This window comes from Pristiophorus japonicus, chromosome 18, assembly GCF_044704955.1.
Source record: "Pristiophorus japonicus isolate sPriJap1 chromosome 18, sPriJap1.hap1, whole genome shotgun sequence".
Lineage (NCBI taxonomy): Eukaryota > Metazoa > Chordata > Chondrichthyes > Pristiophoridae > Pristiophorus > Pristiophorus japonicus.
Genome location: NC_091994.1, coordinates 50,238,215 through 50,256,179, shown reverse-complemented (window position 1 = coordinate 50,256,179; position 17,965 = coordinate 50,238,215). Strand labels below are relative to the sequence as shown.

General features: G+C 42.1%; 1 protein-coding gene across 7 annotated transcripts in view; it reads left to right on the top strand.

Moving 5' to 3' along the window:
* LOC139228715 (zinc finger and BTB domain-containing protein 7A-like) overlaps positions 1–5,782 on the top strand; it is a 177,443-nt gene extending 171,661 nt beyond the window's left edge. For all 7 annotated transcript variants that reach the window (XM_070859992.1, XM_070859990.1, XM_070859986.1 and 4 more), the window contains one exon: positions 5,240–5,782. In XM_070859992.1, the coding sequence (XP_070716093.1) occupies positions 5,240–5,720 (481 nt within the window). In that variant the 3' untranslated portion in view covers positions 5,721–5,782. The remainder of the gene's footprint in view (positions 1–5,239) is intronic.
* The last annotated feature ends 12,183 nt before the right edge of the window (positions 5,783–17,965 follow it).

Below are 17,965 nucleotides of genomic sequence, written 5' to 3'. Positions count from 1 at the left end.
GCAGGTCGGGGTGGCTCACGATGTCCCAGGGGCCCGGCGCTCCAGCTCAAAAAAAGAGAGAGGCCTAGCTCTGTCAAACCCGTGTGGTGGCTGATGTTCAACGGCCACCACACATTAAAAATATCCACGCACAGACATCTTCCACACCCTCGATTGGAGTTCAGGACTGGAACATCGGGTCCTTCATTGAAACATCATTGAGCACATGTGGAAACGTCATCCTCGATCGAGGGACCGCCTATGATGATGATCCTCTTTGGTGGCCTATCGAACATGGTCACAAAGAAGAAGCCAAGAAGCTGGGATCCAAGGATGCAGTCTTTCTTTTCAATGTTAAAAATAGGGAACAGTTTGGAGATTTCCCCACCACTGCAGTCCGTGTGGTGTATTCCCACAGTGCTGTTGGGTAGGGAGTTCCAGGATGATGTAGAATAGCAATATATGTCCAAGTCAGGATGACGTGTGACTTTAAGGGTAATTTGGAGATGGTGGTGTTCTCGTGCACCTGCTGCCACGGTCCTTCTAGGTGGTATAGGACGCAGCTTTGGGATGGTTGTCGAAGAAAGCGTGGTGAATTGCTGCAGTGCATCTTGTAGATGGTACACACTGCAGCCACGGTACACCGGTGGTGGAGGGAGTGAATATTTAAGGTGGTGAATGGGGTGCCAATCAAGCGGGCTGCTTTGTCCTATATAGTGTCGAGCTTCTTGAGTGGTGTTGGAGCTGCACTCATCCAGGAGAGTATTCCATCACACTCCTGACTTGTGCCTTGTAGATGGAAAGGCTTTGGGGAGTCGGAAGGTGAGACACTCGCCGCAGAATACCCAGCCTCTGACCTACACTTGTAGCCACAGTGTTTATGTGGCTGGTCCAGTTAAGGTTCTCGTCTGTAGTGACTCCTAGGATGTTGATGGTGGGAGATTTGACGATAGTAATACCATTGAATGTCATGGAGAGGTGGTTAGACTCTCTCTCTTGTTGGAGATGGTCATTGCCTGGCACTTGTGTGGCGTGAATGTTACTTGCTACTTATCAGCCAAAGCCTGGATGTTGTCCAGATTTTGCTGCATGCAGACATAGACTGCTTCATTATCTGCGGAATTGCAAATGGAACTGAACACTGTGCAATCATCAGTGAACATCTCCATTTCTGACATGATGGAGGGAAGGTCATCGATGAAGCAGCTGAGGATGGTTAGGACTAGGACACTAGGGCACTGAGTAACTCCTGCAGCGATGCTCTGGGGCTGGGATGCGTGGCATCCAACAACCACAACAATCTAGGGCTCCTTGATGCCACACTCGGTCAAATGTTGCTTTGATGTCAAGGGCAGTCACTGTCCCCTCACCTCTGGAATTCAACTCTTCTGTCCATGTTTGGACCAAGGCTGTAATGAGGTCTGGAGCCGATTGATCCTGGTGGAACCCAAACTGAGCATCGGCGAGCAGGTTATCTGCCCTTAATCGCCTTATGTGGCTCGATGTCCAATTTTGTTTTATAAGGCTCTTGTAAAGTGCCTTCGGATATTTTGGTACATTAAAGGCACTATATAAATGCAAGTTACTATTGGTGAGTAATTGCCGCTGCTGATCGCACTGTCGACAACACCTTCCTTCACATTGCTGATGATTAAGAGTAGACTGATGGGACGCTAATTAGCCAGATTGGATTTGTCCTGCTTTTTGTGAACAGAACATACCTGGGCAATTTTCCACATTGCCGGGTAGATGCCAGTGTTGTTAGCTGTACTGGAACAGTTTGGCTAGAGGCTCAGCTAGTTATGGAGGAGAGGTCTTCAGCTCTACAGCCACGTTGTTGCTGGGGCCTGTAGCCTTTGCAGTATTTTTGCTCAGCCGTTTCTTGGTATCCCGTGGAGTGAGTCGAATTGGCTGAAGACTGGCTTCTGTGATGGGGACCTTCAGAAGGAGGGTAAAATAGATCATCCACTCGGCACTTCTGGCTGAAGATAGTTGCAAACGTTTCAACCTTGTCTTTTGTACTCACGTTTATTCATAAATTATTCAGGGACAGTCAAATTTGTAAAGCAGTTTCCAAAGATTCTTCCATTGCAGCTTTTCAAGGCTTTTGTTATTTTAACAAATGTCTGTACAAGTCCATATTCTGTTCCTTGCATATCTCTTGTATTTGTCTGGCCATATATAACCATGTCACTACTAGTTCGATTGGCAGTCACGTTGAATCTGCGGTAGACTAGTCCAAGACCAAAGCTTTCAGATTGTTGAGCAATATCCTATCCAGTACCACACCGGCAATCTGATTTCTTCCTTGTTTGTTCAATAGATGCAGCCTTGAGATCTTGTACCTTGCCTTCATCTCATACTTATTTTAAGGTCTGCAGCAAACAATTTCACTAACACTGTTTCATCTTGCATGTAAATCTATCCATTCTGTCCTGGGGCCTTGCAATTGTTCACTTATTTGGAAGATGGTTGTTGGGGGTCAGTCATCTCAGCCCCAGGACATCGCTGCAGGAGTTCCTCAGGGCAGTGTCTTATGCCCAATCATTTTCAGCTGCTTCATCAGTGACCTTCCCTTCAACATTAGGTCAGAATTGGGGATGGTCGCTGATGACTGCACAGTGTTCAGTTCCATTCACAATCCCTCAGATAATGAAACAGTCCATGCCCGCATGCAGCAAGACCTGGATGACATTCAGGCTTGGGCTGATAAGTGGCAAATTACATTTGTGCCACACAAGTGCCAGACAATGACAAACTAGAGTCTAACCACCATCCCTTGACATGCAATGGCATTACCATCGCCAAATCTTCCACCTTCACCATTGACCAGAAACTTAACTGGACCAGCCACACACATACTATGGCTACAAGAGCAGGTCAGAGGCTGGCTATTCTGCGGCCAGTGCTTCCCCAAAGCCTTTTCACTGTCTACAAGGCAGCAAGCTCATCCCAGACCAATCCCTCTTCGGTGAGGGGCAGCGTCTATCCATCAGTGCACACAGCTCGCAATGGCAAATAAGGCACAAACTGCACACGCTCGTGGACAGCGGCCAGAAACCCTCCTCTGGTTAATAATCAGTAAAGCACAACTGGGAAGCCCAAGCTACCAGAACAGAATATTACACTTTTCCAAAGGAGTTTCTGCAGAAAGACCCCCGAGGGATAGGAAAATGAATGTGAAAAAATATGTACATCAGCCATTCTCAGTAACAGGGTTACAGTTCACCCTGTCCCTATCACTTGAACAATACTAGGGCTTGTCCTTGCTCCCACCCGCACTGCCCTCTAATTGCCACATTGCAGGGTGTATCCTCAATCGTGTGTTGGTAAACACCGTGTTATGTTGCCGAACTGGTCACACATTCTTAGTAAGATCCTCACTCCTACATCGTCTCCACTGTAATGTTGGTCTGCTGATGTCAAAAAACAAAATATTCTCCATCAGATTTCATTGTTCCATTTCTATCCTCTTCGTCCTGAAAGGCGAACTATTGTTGCCAACTGTCATGTTTATCACGAAATGACATCCAAATCGGCATGCAAAAACATTTTAAGCCACATCATTTTAACATTGGTGAAAATTCTGTTCTTGAAAATTTCCCCCTTTACAGTCGTGTAGAAATGCTAAACCCCCTCCAGCTCGATACACAAAATAGGGATTTTGGTAAAATTTTTCTTGTAAAATATCAACTCTTTTTCGAATAATACTTATGCCGAGGACCAATATCAGCAGTGAGTCCCAACGCAACTCCTTGATAAAAATATAGAGCCAGAAAATGCCACAGAGGAACTGAGAGTCCTAATCCCACCTGGGCTTCAGGTGGTAGTCATAAACCGGTCGGTCTTAAAAGGGCATTGCCATTGCCTCTGAGAGTGCCTTTATCGGTAGTTTTGATATCACTTCGTTGCCCCTTGCACGGAATCTCATACTGACATATTGCCCCAAAACAAACAAACACCAAACAAACACCAAACACACACACACACACACCTGAATGAGGATTGTCTCGAGCTCTGTTAAAGGGCCAGCTAAAACTTGGCAGCCCGAGTCTCGGATCAGGGATAGTCGGGCCGGGTAGCAAGAGGAAAAATACATACAAGCTATCGTGCTTACTATGCCATTGAGGTTGGAGCCTTCACCCTTGAATCATTAGCTTGAGGTGGCAGATGTCAGAAATGTTGAGAGCCTGCCCTCCGATCCCCTCCCCCACCTTGCTGCACAACTGCCCACATGTTCATACCTACACCTTTCCCAGCTCTGACTACGCCCTTGCTGCTTTCAATGTGAAACTGTTGCCTGCAAGAATCATTCTGCAAAATCCTGAATTCCATTCTTAAAAGGGCATTGTTTCCTGGAATCTCTGGTATTTTATCAACCCTGTATTAATGCCCCATTATCCTTCAATGGGACTGATTAAAAGCTTAAAAAAATAGAGATGGATAATTATCTGGTTAGGGATAGAATGAAATATGATAGTAAATGGAAACATAATCCTATGAATGCTCAGTTGAACACACAAGCTCCTGGTGCGGGGAGAGTGACACAGGGTTGTACAAGGGAGGGTTTCTTTTTTTAATGTAGAAATCTAAAGTGCTGAGGCCCACAGTCCAAAGACCACTGTAGGCCATTCAGCCCTTCGAGTCTGCACCGCTATTCAATATGATCATGGCTGATCCTCTATCTCGACACCATATTCCTGCATTTTCCTCATACCCCTTGATGCCATTTGTTTCTAGAAATCTATCTATCTCTCCCTCTTAAATATATTCAGTGACCTTGGTCTCCATAGCCTTCTGTGGTAGAGAATTCCACAGGTTCACCACCCTTTGAGTGAAAACATTTCTCCTCATCTCAGTCCTAAATTTTCTACCCCATATCCTGAGACTGTGAGCCCTTGTTCTAGACTTCCTAACCAGGGGAAACATCCTCCCCGCATCCAGTCTATTCAACCCAGTCAGAATTTTATACGTTTCAATGAGATCGCCTCTCATTCTTCTAAACTCTAGTGAATGCAGGCCTAATCGACCCAATCTCTCCTCATACGACAGTCCTGCCATCCCAGGACTGTAGAGTAGGAAAGAGGAGCAATGAGTCATGACTAGGCCAAGCAAGGCTTTGGTTTAAAACGTTTGTAGATTGGAGGATGAAGAGCAGATTTAGGGTGGTCGGATAAATGTTCTTGAGATTTGCTCAATTCCTTTGAGGGTGGGCAGAAATCTTCCCTTCTCTAACCGTGTCTTTTCTTGTGTTGTGCAGACAGGACAAGTTAAAGGTTCACATGAGGAAGCACACAGGAGAAAAGCCCTACTTGTGTATTGAGTGCGGAGCTGCGTTTGCGCACAACTACGACCTGAAGAATCACATGCGCGTCCACACAGGCCTCCGCCCTTACCAGTGTGACGCCTGCTTCAAGACCTTCGTCCGCTCGGACCACCTGCACAGGCACCTTAAAAAGGAGGGCTGCAACGGCACCCCCTCCACGAGGGGACGCAAGCCTCGGGTGAGGGACACCAGTGGCCTTGTGTCCGAGGGGTCGAATGATCCTGGTTGTGGAGAGGGCATCGGGGAGGAGGCTGCCAACCTGAGCATGGAGTTGGAGGAAAACAGCAACCAACAGCACTTTGAAGATCGATCTGAAGAAGATTGTTCCAAGATTTTGGAGAATGAAGAGCCGGAGAGGCTGAATGTAGACGAGGATATGATTGAGGATAGCAAAAGCCAATTGTGTGAAAGCTAAACCAAATCATGGTAACAGGGAGATGGGCGGGATGGGCAGGGAAAAGGGGCACAAACCTTCTATAAGTAGTTCCTCATCCTTTTTAAACAAACATGGGCAAGAAGGATTTTTTATTTTAATTCAGAAATAGCTTGGTAGTACAGTGCTAGACCTCTTGTTTTACAGTTTAGACAAAGGAAATCACTGCTAGAATCTTAAGTAGGAGTTGACCTATGCTACACTCTGCAGGCTCTGGTATCTGCTGAGTATTCATCCTTGGTACAAAGTGAGATGCTTGCTGACTCTCAGTGCAAATGATGCTAATTGATTAATATATCAGCGGCCAAGGCTAATACAGGTACTCACCCCAATATCGCCACAGGTACCCAGTATTAGCATTGGTCAACTTCTAATTTTAATCAACTAGAAAGTAACGTTAAATTATGATTTTTTTTTTGAATGCATAGTTTGGTGTAAGTAGCTTTTATTTTTTAATGTTCAATCTTATGAATATACAGTACAAACACAGGACAGGAACAGCTGTAATGAGATCGATTATAGTAAAACATGTTTCTTAGAGTTTTTAAAAGAAAATTTAGTTTTTTGTTTCCAAAGTCAGGTTCCAAGTAATTTTTATTTTTAAAAAAAACCCTTTTGCTGTTGTGCAACCGGGTTTAAAATCTCAGAATTTAGTTGTTTTTAAAAGAACGTTTACTGAATGTACAGCGTGTGTGACAATAGTGAATTTGAAAGGATTCGGGAGTGAGATGGTATGGGAAGGGCTTGCACCTTTTCAGGTTAGCAATAAATTTGGAAGGCCTAGCACTTTTATACAGAGGGTTCCATCAGTATATGGATCAGGACCCTTTGTAAAAATGTTTACAAGTGATATCCCTAATCAATCAAATATGGAGAAAGGGAAAGGGTGAGAAAACTACTAATTCTATTTTGTAACATAATAATTATATAGACCCTCTAAGCTCATTGCACTTCTAGCCGAGAGCTCAGTTTGGGCTAGGTCATACAAGGCTCTTGCCCAGTGTTGGTCAGTTTGGTCCATGTGAGGCAGGGGGCAAAGAAAATGAGATTGCTAAGTGATTTTGAAAGAAAATAATCAGGTTTTATTTAATTTTATGGCAGAAATTGTAAATTAATTTTCTAGCAATTCCCGCTTGGAAAGCCTTGAGATGTTAAGAAATCCTAGAGGCCTGATGCGTTGTTGAAGAGAAAAGCCTTCATCCCAATTAATAATGAGTATTTATCGAGCAACTGTAGCCTTTTGTTTTCAGGTAACAAAATTTGGCCACACAATATTCTTGCCTGGTATAAATCCAAGTACAATTTTATCTTTGTTAGAGTGTATCCAGGCAAGAAGATGAAGGTTATTGCCCAATATAGCCTATCTGAGGTAACTTGGCATGCATTGTGTGTGTGCTCGAGACCAACCACAGTCATAATCTTAAAACTACCTTTTTGGTTGCTGCTCTAGCTCACAGGAAAAGTAGGTCTCGAGCCTCTGAGATGAAAGTATTTCTATAATAACTCCTCCAGTTACCATCAGACATTTAACTATCAACTAGAATACCTAAAACAGCCAAACACAACCTTTAAAGACATTCACACTGATCTAATATGGTTGGAACAGGAGAGCTTTACAGTAGAGTTTTAGACATTGGTGGACATTTAGGAGGAGAGTTCTAATGACATTTTTAGAATGTATACTACACTTAAATTCTTATCATGCAACATTGGTGTGGTGCTTATAATTGGTATGGGGAGCTCCCATTCTCTCAACCATTTAATTGAATAGCCAGCTACTCTAATTGCTCATTGATTTTGATTGGTTAACCATGGCAGGCTGGCCACAACGTCCTCTGCAGTTGGTTTTGTTCCCTCCAAACTATATCGCGTCTCATGTGGAGAACTGAAGCAACACTGGGTGTATCGTTCTGGCTAACAAGTCCTAGAGTGGGTGTGTAAATAATATATATTTCACTTAAGATTTTATTTAATGGATTGACCTTTACTTTTTGATAGTGAACTTGTGGGGCAAGATGTGTGTTTCAGCACTGTGAAAAGGAGTAGGTATGGGAGCTTCGAGGGGAATGAATGTTAGACACCACTACAAGCAACATTTACCACATTCCTTATTTTTGCACTAAAAATCTTCAACATACAGGAACAGGCACTGTTAAATGCAGAATACACCTTTAGCATATGGTTGGTGAATAGTCAGCAAGGTCAAGATACCAACAGTTATATTTCATTCTAACACACACCGTAGACTCTCTAAAATGCTATCCTTGGGAGTTGTATGAAAGTGTTTTTGAACAAGGCGTGTGTTATAGAGGGGGAGGGTGTCTCCTTTTTATTTAATTTTTTCTTTTTAAATATGGTTTCTCTATTATAGAGGGAGCAGTAAAAACGATGCATACTATATGCGGGGATGTGGTATATTTGAGTGTGTTCAAATTAAGAGGCTCGTCATGTATTTGTGCAGATTTGTTAACTTCTTGTATCCCAATGATAAATGTGATAAAGTGTTGTATGAATTCTAGACTAACATTGTACTTGGAATTCTCATGAAACACAGCATTAGTTCGTCTAATTTTGAAGTTATGGGCTGGTATGGAAAACGATTGGACCATTTAATTGGACTGACTGAGCAGCTAACCCTACTCGATCAAGTTTAGAGCCATATCCTTTGCAAATGCTTGTGCCTCATGGCAATACTAAGCAATTTATTTTGGATTAGCAGGGGAGCCATATCTTTGTGGGCAATCAAATATGTATATGTATGTCTAATGTATGTATATATAATATATATTCAAAGATCATCTCTTTCTCTTCCCGCCCCTCCCCATCTCTAATTTCTAGTCCCTGTAAAGTTTTGTCTAGTCACTGGATTATTGTACACTGCTTGCCTTGTGTCCCTCCCCGCTCTGGCATCATGTTGCATTTGGTTTTGGTTTAATCAAACTCTCCTACCATAATCATCATCTTGACGCACACGAACTACCGAAGCCATGCAGTAAAAATGTAAACTGTTCAGTGTTTTTTTTTGCTTGGTCGGTGAAGGAAAGTGAACATTGGGTTTCAGATAATGTTGGATCCAAAGTAGTGAGTAACTGATGATTTCCTTCAGTTTCTCTCTAATCACAAGTTACTTGCCATGAGGAAGACCATTTGTCCCACCTTAATTCATCCATCCAGCTCTACATTTTCCCCGTTCCCCAATTGCTGCATCTAGTTTTTTCTTAAATGAATCCAGGGTGTTTGTCTCCGAGTCCATTCCATGTGATAATGGATTCCATGTGTTTGAAGAAAAGCTTCCTGATAACCGTCTTAAAGTTACCTTTCACTAATGAGAATCTGGGTCCCCTTGTCCTACTTGCACAGTTTAATTTAGTGTTCTGAAATTAGTTTGGGAAGGGGAAATACCACAAACTAGTTTTGCAGTTAACAATTTGTGAATGTTAAGTCTTTGCATAAAAAACTTTCTGGAAATAAAGCAACTGTTTAATGACCGAATCATTTAGTTGCAGAGTATATATATCTTCCTGCTCTCTTCCTCTCCCTAACTATATATTACATGATTTAAGTCATCGGTGGCCACTCTGTATAATGTATGGGGTACAGTGGACCAAGAGTAAATTGCTGACTGATATCATCTCCTTAATTCCGGGACTTGTATCTATCCCTTCCATTCAATCATTCTTGCCCACCATCATTCCATTTCACTTGCAGATATATTCCTGGAGGGTTTCTTCAAATGATGACCTGCCTTCAACTGCTCCACCCGGTCAAACAGCTTGTATTTATATAGCGCCTTTAACATAGTAAAATGTCCCAGCCCCTTCATAGGAGCATTACCAGACAAAATTTGACACCGAGCCACATAGAGATAGTGGGACAAGGCTTGGTCACAGTGTAGGTTTTAAGAAGCAGCCTAAAGGAGGAGGAGGGAGGCAATATTTTTTTACAACTAAAACAAAAGTGCTCAAAGAAAGTGAAAAATACACCCTTCTTATTAACAGTCTTTTCACCTGGGTTGCTCATAGCAGTGTCCAGTAAATGAATCTTTCATTCCTGGAGAACCCAGGACAATCCTGGAGAATTGCTGACCTTAATTCAGTGTCATTGAAGACACATTCGGACAGTGCCGATCAGAACTGGTGTCCCTTGCACTCTAATCCACAAATCTGTGACTGGGGAAGTGCGGGTAACGACCAGCCATTCGAAATATGTGGTAATAACAAATGTTTTAACATCCCAAATATGTCCCATTCAGTCAAATGTAGACAGTATTAGGTCGACATGATTTGGACTCTGGTTCTAAACAACCCACTATTTCTACTGTAACGAGAATTTTACCAAACTTAAAAGGAATTATACCACTCAATGATGCATTTTATTTTTACTGGTAAATATCATGTTTTACAGTCTGCATTAAATGTAAAATCTTTAAGTGAGAAGATTTCTTTTGTAAATCAGTACATTTGAACTATTTTTAGTCTTCAGCCCATTTACTTGCACACAGCCAAGTTGTGTCCTGGTCACAAGTCTTTGACCCAACACAGAATGTAGTGTTCGTTCCTCTCTGGTCCTTTAGCCGCTCTCCATCAGCAACGTTTAAAAATACATAGTCTTACTCCAGGGAAGTAGGCAATATTGGGGATTAGTAAACTACCCTTTCATTCCTGGAACTTGGGTACAAGTCCAGTCCAGAATGACACCTGGGATGAACTAATGTGGCCTGGTGCAAAATGAGCTGGGGCAATCTTAACTTAGTTGCTAGTCAGCAAGAATACAGCACCAAACTTTCCATAATCTAATCTAATAGGTGTTAAATTGGTGCAAAATGTCGGTCTGTGGAAAATGGCAGGGAGATGTCTTAAAAGTGTAATGTTAATGGGGCAGAATGGGGGGCGATTTCTATCTGAACTTGGGTGCTAAAAGTACTGACGTCCATGAACACAAAACAATTCCCAAAGAAAACAGCAATGTTATAATAATGAGGCCCCAAATAAACAGCCCGTGTTTCTGAGGACGTAGGATTGAAGTTTTTAAGTTCAGCTGGGATCAGTACAATCACCAACTCTAAATAAAATACAAATACCTTTTTATTTATTTCTTCTGTTCCCAAAATATTTTGAAATTTGAGGGAGGGGAAGGCAGTGTTCACAGCTGCCCATTTGATGGTGAGCAGGTGTGTAAGGGTTTGTGCTAGACATTGGCGAGATCCTTTGCTGCATTGATACTGCAGGTTTCAGTGGGGCAATGCCCTGGTTGGGTCTCCATGTCCTGCCCAGGAGAGAACTATGGTAGTTACATGAACAGGCAGAGCTCCTCACCCAGCAGCTAACATTTAAATATTTAGACAGTACGGGAAGCGGTGTTCACGCCTTTATGCAGAGTTAATTTAATAGTGTTCGGGAGGTTATGGGGACCCATATCGAGCCTTTTTAAACCTGGTTTGATGCCGTACTGTGTCAAATGGTATGTAGTGAGAGACTGCCCCCTCCAGGGAGTCACGCTGCTTCTGCCCAGAATCGGTTTAGGCCCCGACTCCAGAGTTACATTGCAACTTTAGAATTAAGCTGTAATGTAAACATGCCCCATAACTACTAAAGGCTCTGTTTTGGCATCATTTCAGCTGTGGTTCATGAGAAGATGACTAATAATCTCCTTTAGCTGTTGTAAGAAGGTGGAGGTTGTACTCACTGAAGTCCTGCGAACAGTGATTGAGAAAATCATTTCAGTTAAGGAATTTTAATTATTTTTAATGCATTCACAGCCATTACCTGGGTGGATTAATGAAATCATTTTCCTGCACACTTCTGGGCCTGCCTTTGCCCATTGAGGGATGCTAGTTTACAGAAATGTGGGGAGATAATTAAGTATCCAAAATGACTAAAATTTAATGTTTTTGTAAGTTTTAGAATGAAGGGGAGAAACTAAAATGGTGCAAGCTGTTTGCAAATATTTTAAATGAGTGTCTGCAAAACACTTGATGGAAAATGTTATAGGGGTACAATTCCTCCAGTCAGTAATTGGTGGAACAAGTTTTGTACTCACAAAGTTATCAACCAGAGGAATTTCATCCTTAAATTGAGATTGTTTTAATCACAAAATAGTAAATCATCAAATTTATTTCCTTCTGAATTCTGAACATCGACTAAATCTGTGCAGTTTTACCCAATTAATCAATGCCAGTTGAATATCGAAGTTGGCTCTTCTATATTATGTGGTCAGTAATCATACAGAAGCCCGTCAGAAATCCTACCATAGCCCAGCCTTCTACCATACCTGCACTGCATGTTGGTTCATTCAAAATCTTTTCTCCAGCCAGGGGTAATTGCTCAGATGTCCCATGACATAGGTGTTTTTGAGATCACCTTAAATGGTTTTTATACCACACATTAGGATGAATGTTTTTAAGCCACCTTGACTCTCCGTGTTTTACTGAAAAATCAGTGTGTGCAATTTGAGAAAACCAAATAATCATGGAGCATTGAAGAGGGTGCGGAAAAGAGCAACGAGACTGATCCCACGTGTAAAGGGGACAAGCTATGAGGAATGATTCGAGAAGCTTGGTCTTTACAGTCCAAAATGGCTAAGAGGGCATCTCACTGAAGTGTAGAAAATATTAAATGATACAGATCAAGTAAATCACTATTTCCTGAAATAAAGGCTAGAGAGCATTAGAAATTCGTGAAAAGTAAATTTAAGATATATCGGAAAGAAGCTCTTAACGCCGACTGACAAAAAGTTTGGAATGGCCTGGTAGGCAGCATTGTAGAGATGAAAACAGAGGATTTTCGAAGTGCAGCTGTGTTGAGAACATCAGTGTGTTAGAGAGATGGGCTGAATGGCCTCTATGCATCCCAGACTTTTCTTGTGTTTAATGTTCTCCCAGCCCCCCCTTCGTTGTAGTTTATCATCTGGGAAAATGAGGGTTGTTACTCTTATGATGCAGCAACGCAGGCTGAAATTGTATTTAGAAAACTTCCTGTTGTGTTTCATGAGGTTCCGTTCTTTATTCCAAAATGAAATGGTGCATTAGCACAGGAGCCGAGAAGTGGAGAGGCATCTCGTGTATAATTCATTGTTAAAAGCACAGAGGGAACATTCCATACTTTGTGTGCATAGACTCTTAAGCTGGGGAGGGAAAGAGAGAGAGAGAGAATATAAAAATTGCACTTTGGGCTATTGGTAAATTTTATTGTTGTAAATAAAACCACTAATTCAATCAGCGTAGTCCAAAATACTTAGTTTTTATACTGAAAAAATCCAAAGAAATTGAGTACTGTTATGCATATATTGTACACTTTGCATTTTTCTGCCCATTTTAAAAAAAATTTCTAGTTTTTTTTTTTAGTTTCATATCTTTTGAGTGCACTGTTGCACAACCTTCTGAATTTTACAACAACAAAAAATTCCAACGGGCAAGATTTTAAATATATGATAAAATACACATATACACACAAGCAAAATAGGGGGCATGTGAAGATTAAAGGATTTTACTCTACACAACTGGCAGCTTGGGAATGTTTTGGAATCATATTTATAATAATGCGCTTTGGAATACAGGCAGGGCTTTGGGAATCTGTGGGAACCTTTTCTGCCAGTTCTTGAAGTTCATAATTTTCCTTGATTCATTCTGAGGAGCGAGATTCTTAATTAAATGTAATATATTTTTGATTTTCAGTATTTTTAAATTGTAATAGTTCAGTGTGACCAATGTAATGTTATTTATCACTTAGTCATTAACGTAGCATTTGATCCTTTAAAAGGGTCTTGTTGCAGAACTTTGTGTTTGTATTATATTTTCTCCCTGCCCTTCCTTTGTGGGACTTGTCGCTCCCCCCCCCCGCCCTCCCCATAACAGGCGCAGCAGAACTGGACACACAAGTTGTGCAGAAACCCAGTGATCTGTCCACAGTGTGTCATGGTGTCCTGCAGCTCGCACTTACTAACCACCACATAGCCTGCTCAGAGCATCTCGCGGGACCATACATGAAACAGCAAAACAAACTTCAGAGCTGTTTTAGGTCTGGAAAAATGACACATGCCAAACAAAACTTTGAAGGAAATTGTGTTTCAAAACCAGGCAGGTAATTCGCAAGGTCGCCTGGTTAGTGCTGACCTGGCTCTTGTAATGGCAGCACTATGGACTTTAAAAAAATCTCTTTAAATGCTTTTCAGATATAAGACCAATACTTAGGGGAGTGTACGGTGTCTGTTCAGAGATTACAAACAGACCTGTGTGACCCTGGCAATACTGCTGACAGCTTGCTACTTTTTAATAGATTCGTGCAGGGAAGGGGCCGATTTCGGTCTTCTGAGTTACAGGAGCCTGCCAGTCCTCCTTGTTCGAGAATGCCAATGGAAACTCACCCATTCCTGTCTACTATCTAACACATACCCTAAACTCTATTAGAAAGCACCTTTTATTAGCATTTTATAAGCTCTGTGATGTCAATATTAGTGGATAAACACTGAACATGTTTGACATTCCTTTCCATTCTCATTTGCTTTAAATGGGGTAACACCTTTGCTAAGATACAGTATCATGTGAATGCATTAACGTTTGTCCCCCAAGTCACACTTTCTCTCTCTGGCCTTCCTACCTGCCACTCTACCTTTATATGTTCCTCTTATCCAATTATGCCTGTCAAATATATCACAATGAAGTTTTAATTTGAAATTAAATAACCATGCATTTTTTTTAAATCTCCAACATGTTAGTGGATTTCCAGAAACAGTACCTGACCTTTCTGTTGGGTTTCTCCAATGTCCATTGGGCCTCAAGAACTGGAAAGAAAGCCAGGTCTGGTAGATACCAAAGCCTTGTATTTGCTTGCTGTGGCTGAATGATGTAATGCCTTACTGTTATCATTGTGTAATGACATGCTGTACTGTAATGGATGATGGGTATTTTCTCAGGTTCTATCATAGGGTGGGATCCAAGGTTTGAAATTTGCTCGAGAAAATTTGACAAATGTCTCATTATCACCCTCTCCTTCCCTCGTTTCTCTTACTCCCACCCCCCACCCCACCCCAAAAAAATCCTGTATGACAGGAATTGTCTGCGACTATATTTATTTTATTAATTTGGTTATTCCAATTACCAAACCTGCATCTCGTCTTTTTTTGTGATTTTAAAAAGAAAACTCTGTCGTAGACCTTCAAGAAATATTCATTGGGTGTAAGCCCAAAAATGTAATGTGTTTTTATTTAAATACCTTGAATGTTTTTTTTAAGTTTCTCCAAAATTAGTATGGAAAATAAAAGCTGTATTCTGTATATTGTGATATGAGTATGAACCGTGTAATTACTTTATCTGTGAGCGATTGGATTTGGGATGTTACTGCAGGCCATTCTCACTGTCCCACCATAACTCGTTTCATGTTTTGCCCAGTCCCTAGAATCTCAGCAAAGGTTGCTGGGGCTGGATTGAGTTCAAAGGTGAGCATGCCATGATAAAAACTCTTTTTATACTTCTGCCTGTGCTGTAAAAGTGCTTGATATAACATGGCCAGATACTTCCTTCACACCCCCAGCCCAGGGATATCAGTACCTGAAGATTGGAAACATAGCTTCAAATCTGCTGGTTACTCTTGATCCTGCTTGCCCTCTGCTGCCAGTGTGTGTTGGCTGGGAACAAGCCAACCACCTGGCACTAAAATCTTCACACAAACTGCAGATATTAAGTCCCAGTCTAATCCCATTGGTAAGAAAGGAACTTCCTATTGTAAACCTAATCACCGCTCCGCCTCCTGTCAGCACATCGTGGTTGGGAATGTGTCACGCAGGGAATCACAGACACGAACTTGTGTCCTACCACTGTTGGCCTATTCCACTGATTTTTTTTTTTGCTGAATATTGGGGTCAAATTAGCAGTGGGATTCCTGTCTGGTTCAGGCAGCCTAATACAAATCTCCAGTTTCGTCCTGATGTAAGCCAAGAGAAATGGAGTTCAGGTGCCAGGTTGGTAACTCGGACTGAATCAGGAAGACAATGGTAGAATAACTGCGAGACCGTGTTTAACTAGGGACATCAAGGTGCAAACTGGTTTTGGGTCTGCTGGTAGGATGGTTTAACTGGGCACCAAGACAGGGCAGCAGCTGCGTGTTCATTAATGGGTTTAAACACCCTGGAGAATATTGAGGAAAAGATCAAGCAGAGCACTGACCCCAATCTGTTTGTGTAAATACAGCTTTTGAGTTGACTACAAACCATTGGATTGTTCCTGTTTTCTTTTGATCAAGTTCATTCATCTGTTGCTATCTGTTTCTTCCCCCCCCCCCCCCCCCCCCCCCTTCTCATGTTTCCTGCCCTTGTCTCCTGAAGGCTGCAGTTACACTGACCACTCTGGTACCCACTTGTGGCTATTTTTCACATTAAAGCCTAGACAGCAAGTGCTGACCAACTATTTTTCCATGAAAAGGAATCACAATCAAACCTACTCCTGTCCTTATCTGACATCCTTATTACATATATACACACACACGCACTTGTTCTTATTACATATATACCATCATCATAGGCAGTCCCTCAAATCGAGGATGACTTGCTTCCACGCCAAAAAGGGATGAGTTCACAGATGTTTCAATGAAGGACCTAATATTCCAGATCCTGAACTACATCTTGGAGGGTGGAAGATGCCTGTGTGTGGATTTTTTTAATGTGGGATGGCCGTTGCACACCAGCCACCACACGGGCTTGACAGAGCTAGGTCTTGATCCAGCGGCAAGGGTTAACCAGGACGACTGGAGACCAGCTCTGCTGCAGCTGGGCCCTGGTCACTTCCTTCTACAAACTCTTGCCGCTCCTTTGGCTCTCCTGCTGTGCCTGCCTGCAATGGTATGCTGCCGCACGCTGCTCCCTCTGATGGCCCCGGCCTGTTGATGATCTTGCAGGCCGGGATCGCGCCACCACACGCTGCTCCCACTCATGCAGCCTTTATTTATATATATATATATATATATATACACACACATACACACACACACTTGTCCCTGTTTTTTATATATATATATATATACACACACACACACACACACACACACACACACACGTCCCTGTTATATAACACACACTTGTTTGAGCACAACTCACTGGCTGTGCTTTCTTTTGCGAGCCCATGGGTGCTGAGGCCAATCTTAACTATTGCCCTGTTTGAGCCAAGTAAACATCACAAACTTGGCATTGAACTGGGCCCTTCATGGTCTGTATGTTTAAATTCCAACGTAGCTTAGGAGGTTATAAATCTACTCAATTTGACAGTAGAAAAAATAATTAAAAAATAGTTTAGATTTATTGTAGATTTTACAAAGTTTCTTGGCCATTTAAATACACTTTTACCCCTTTGCCAATTTTCCTCTCTTTTCCCCCCCCCCCCCATTTCACTAAATGCATCTAGCTGGGTAATTCACCAGGTGGTAATTCTTCACATATGCAGGTGGGGTATTTTAACACGGGCCAGTGTCGACACATGCACATTTGCCAGCAGTGGGTGTTGAGAGTGAGAGGCTGGCTAGTTTTCTCCCCACTAACCCCAAGAGTACTGATGTCAGTTGTGACCCCCTCCCCAAGCTGAGATCAGCGAATCAAGTATTGGGTGGGTGGTGCGGAGGGACTTCCCTATCTTAGCTAGTCCGAAGCCCACGAGCAACTTCTTTCTAATCCCGAGGAGTAATCTAATTCAGGTTTTGAAGGCAGTAAGAATGTAGTTTGGCGCCTTTTAATACTCTGTCACTGGCTACCAAATGTATTTTTTTTAATTTCTTCATTCCTCCCTAAAGCTTTTAATTCCCACTAAATAAAATCACTTTTACAGGGATTGAGAGCATTCAGTACTTCCCCGTTCTAATGGTTCTTGACCGTCTTACTCGGAGCTAGCAGGGTGCTGGTTTAGTGTAACGGAGGTAATTTCTGCAGACGGAATCGAAGACTAGTCGCGGTCACCGAGCAGATTTCAAACCCGTTGTTAAACGTAAAAATAAAAACATGTTTTCACTCCTCCTTCAGGGTTAGTTTTGCAAAGCAATCAAAGCTGTACGTTACTTTTTGAAGATTGTACTGTAACTTGTTAAATGAAATGTTTTTTTTTGCACTAATAGATGACTTTTGAGTTTCCCCAAGATGTGTTTGTGTGACTTATTTTTTTTTTAAATGAACTTTGTCCTCATGTGCCTCCATAGTTCACAAACTTAAATTTTCCTGATTGTGCTGACCTGATGTCGAGATAATATTCCCAG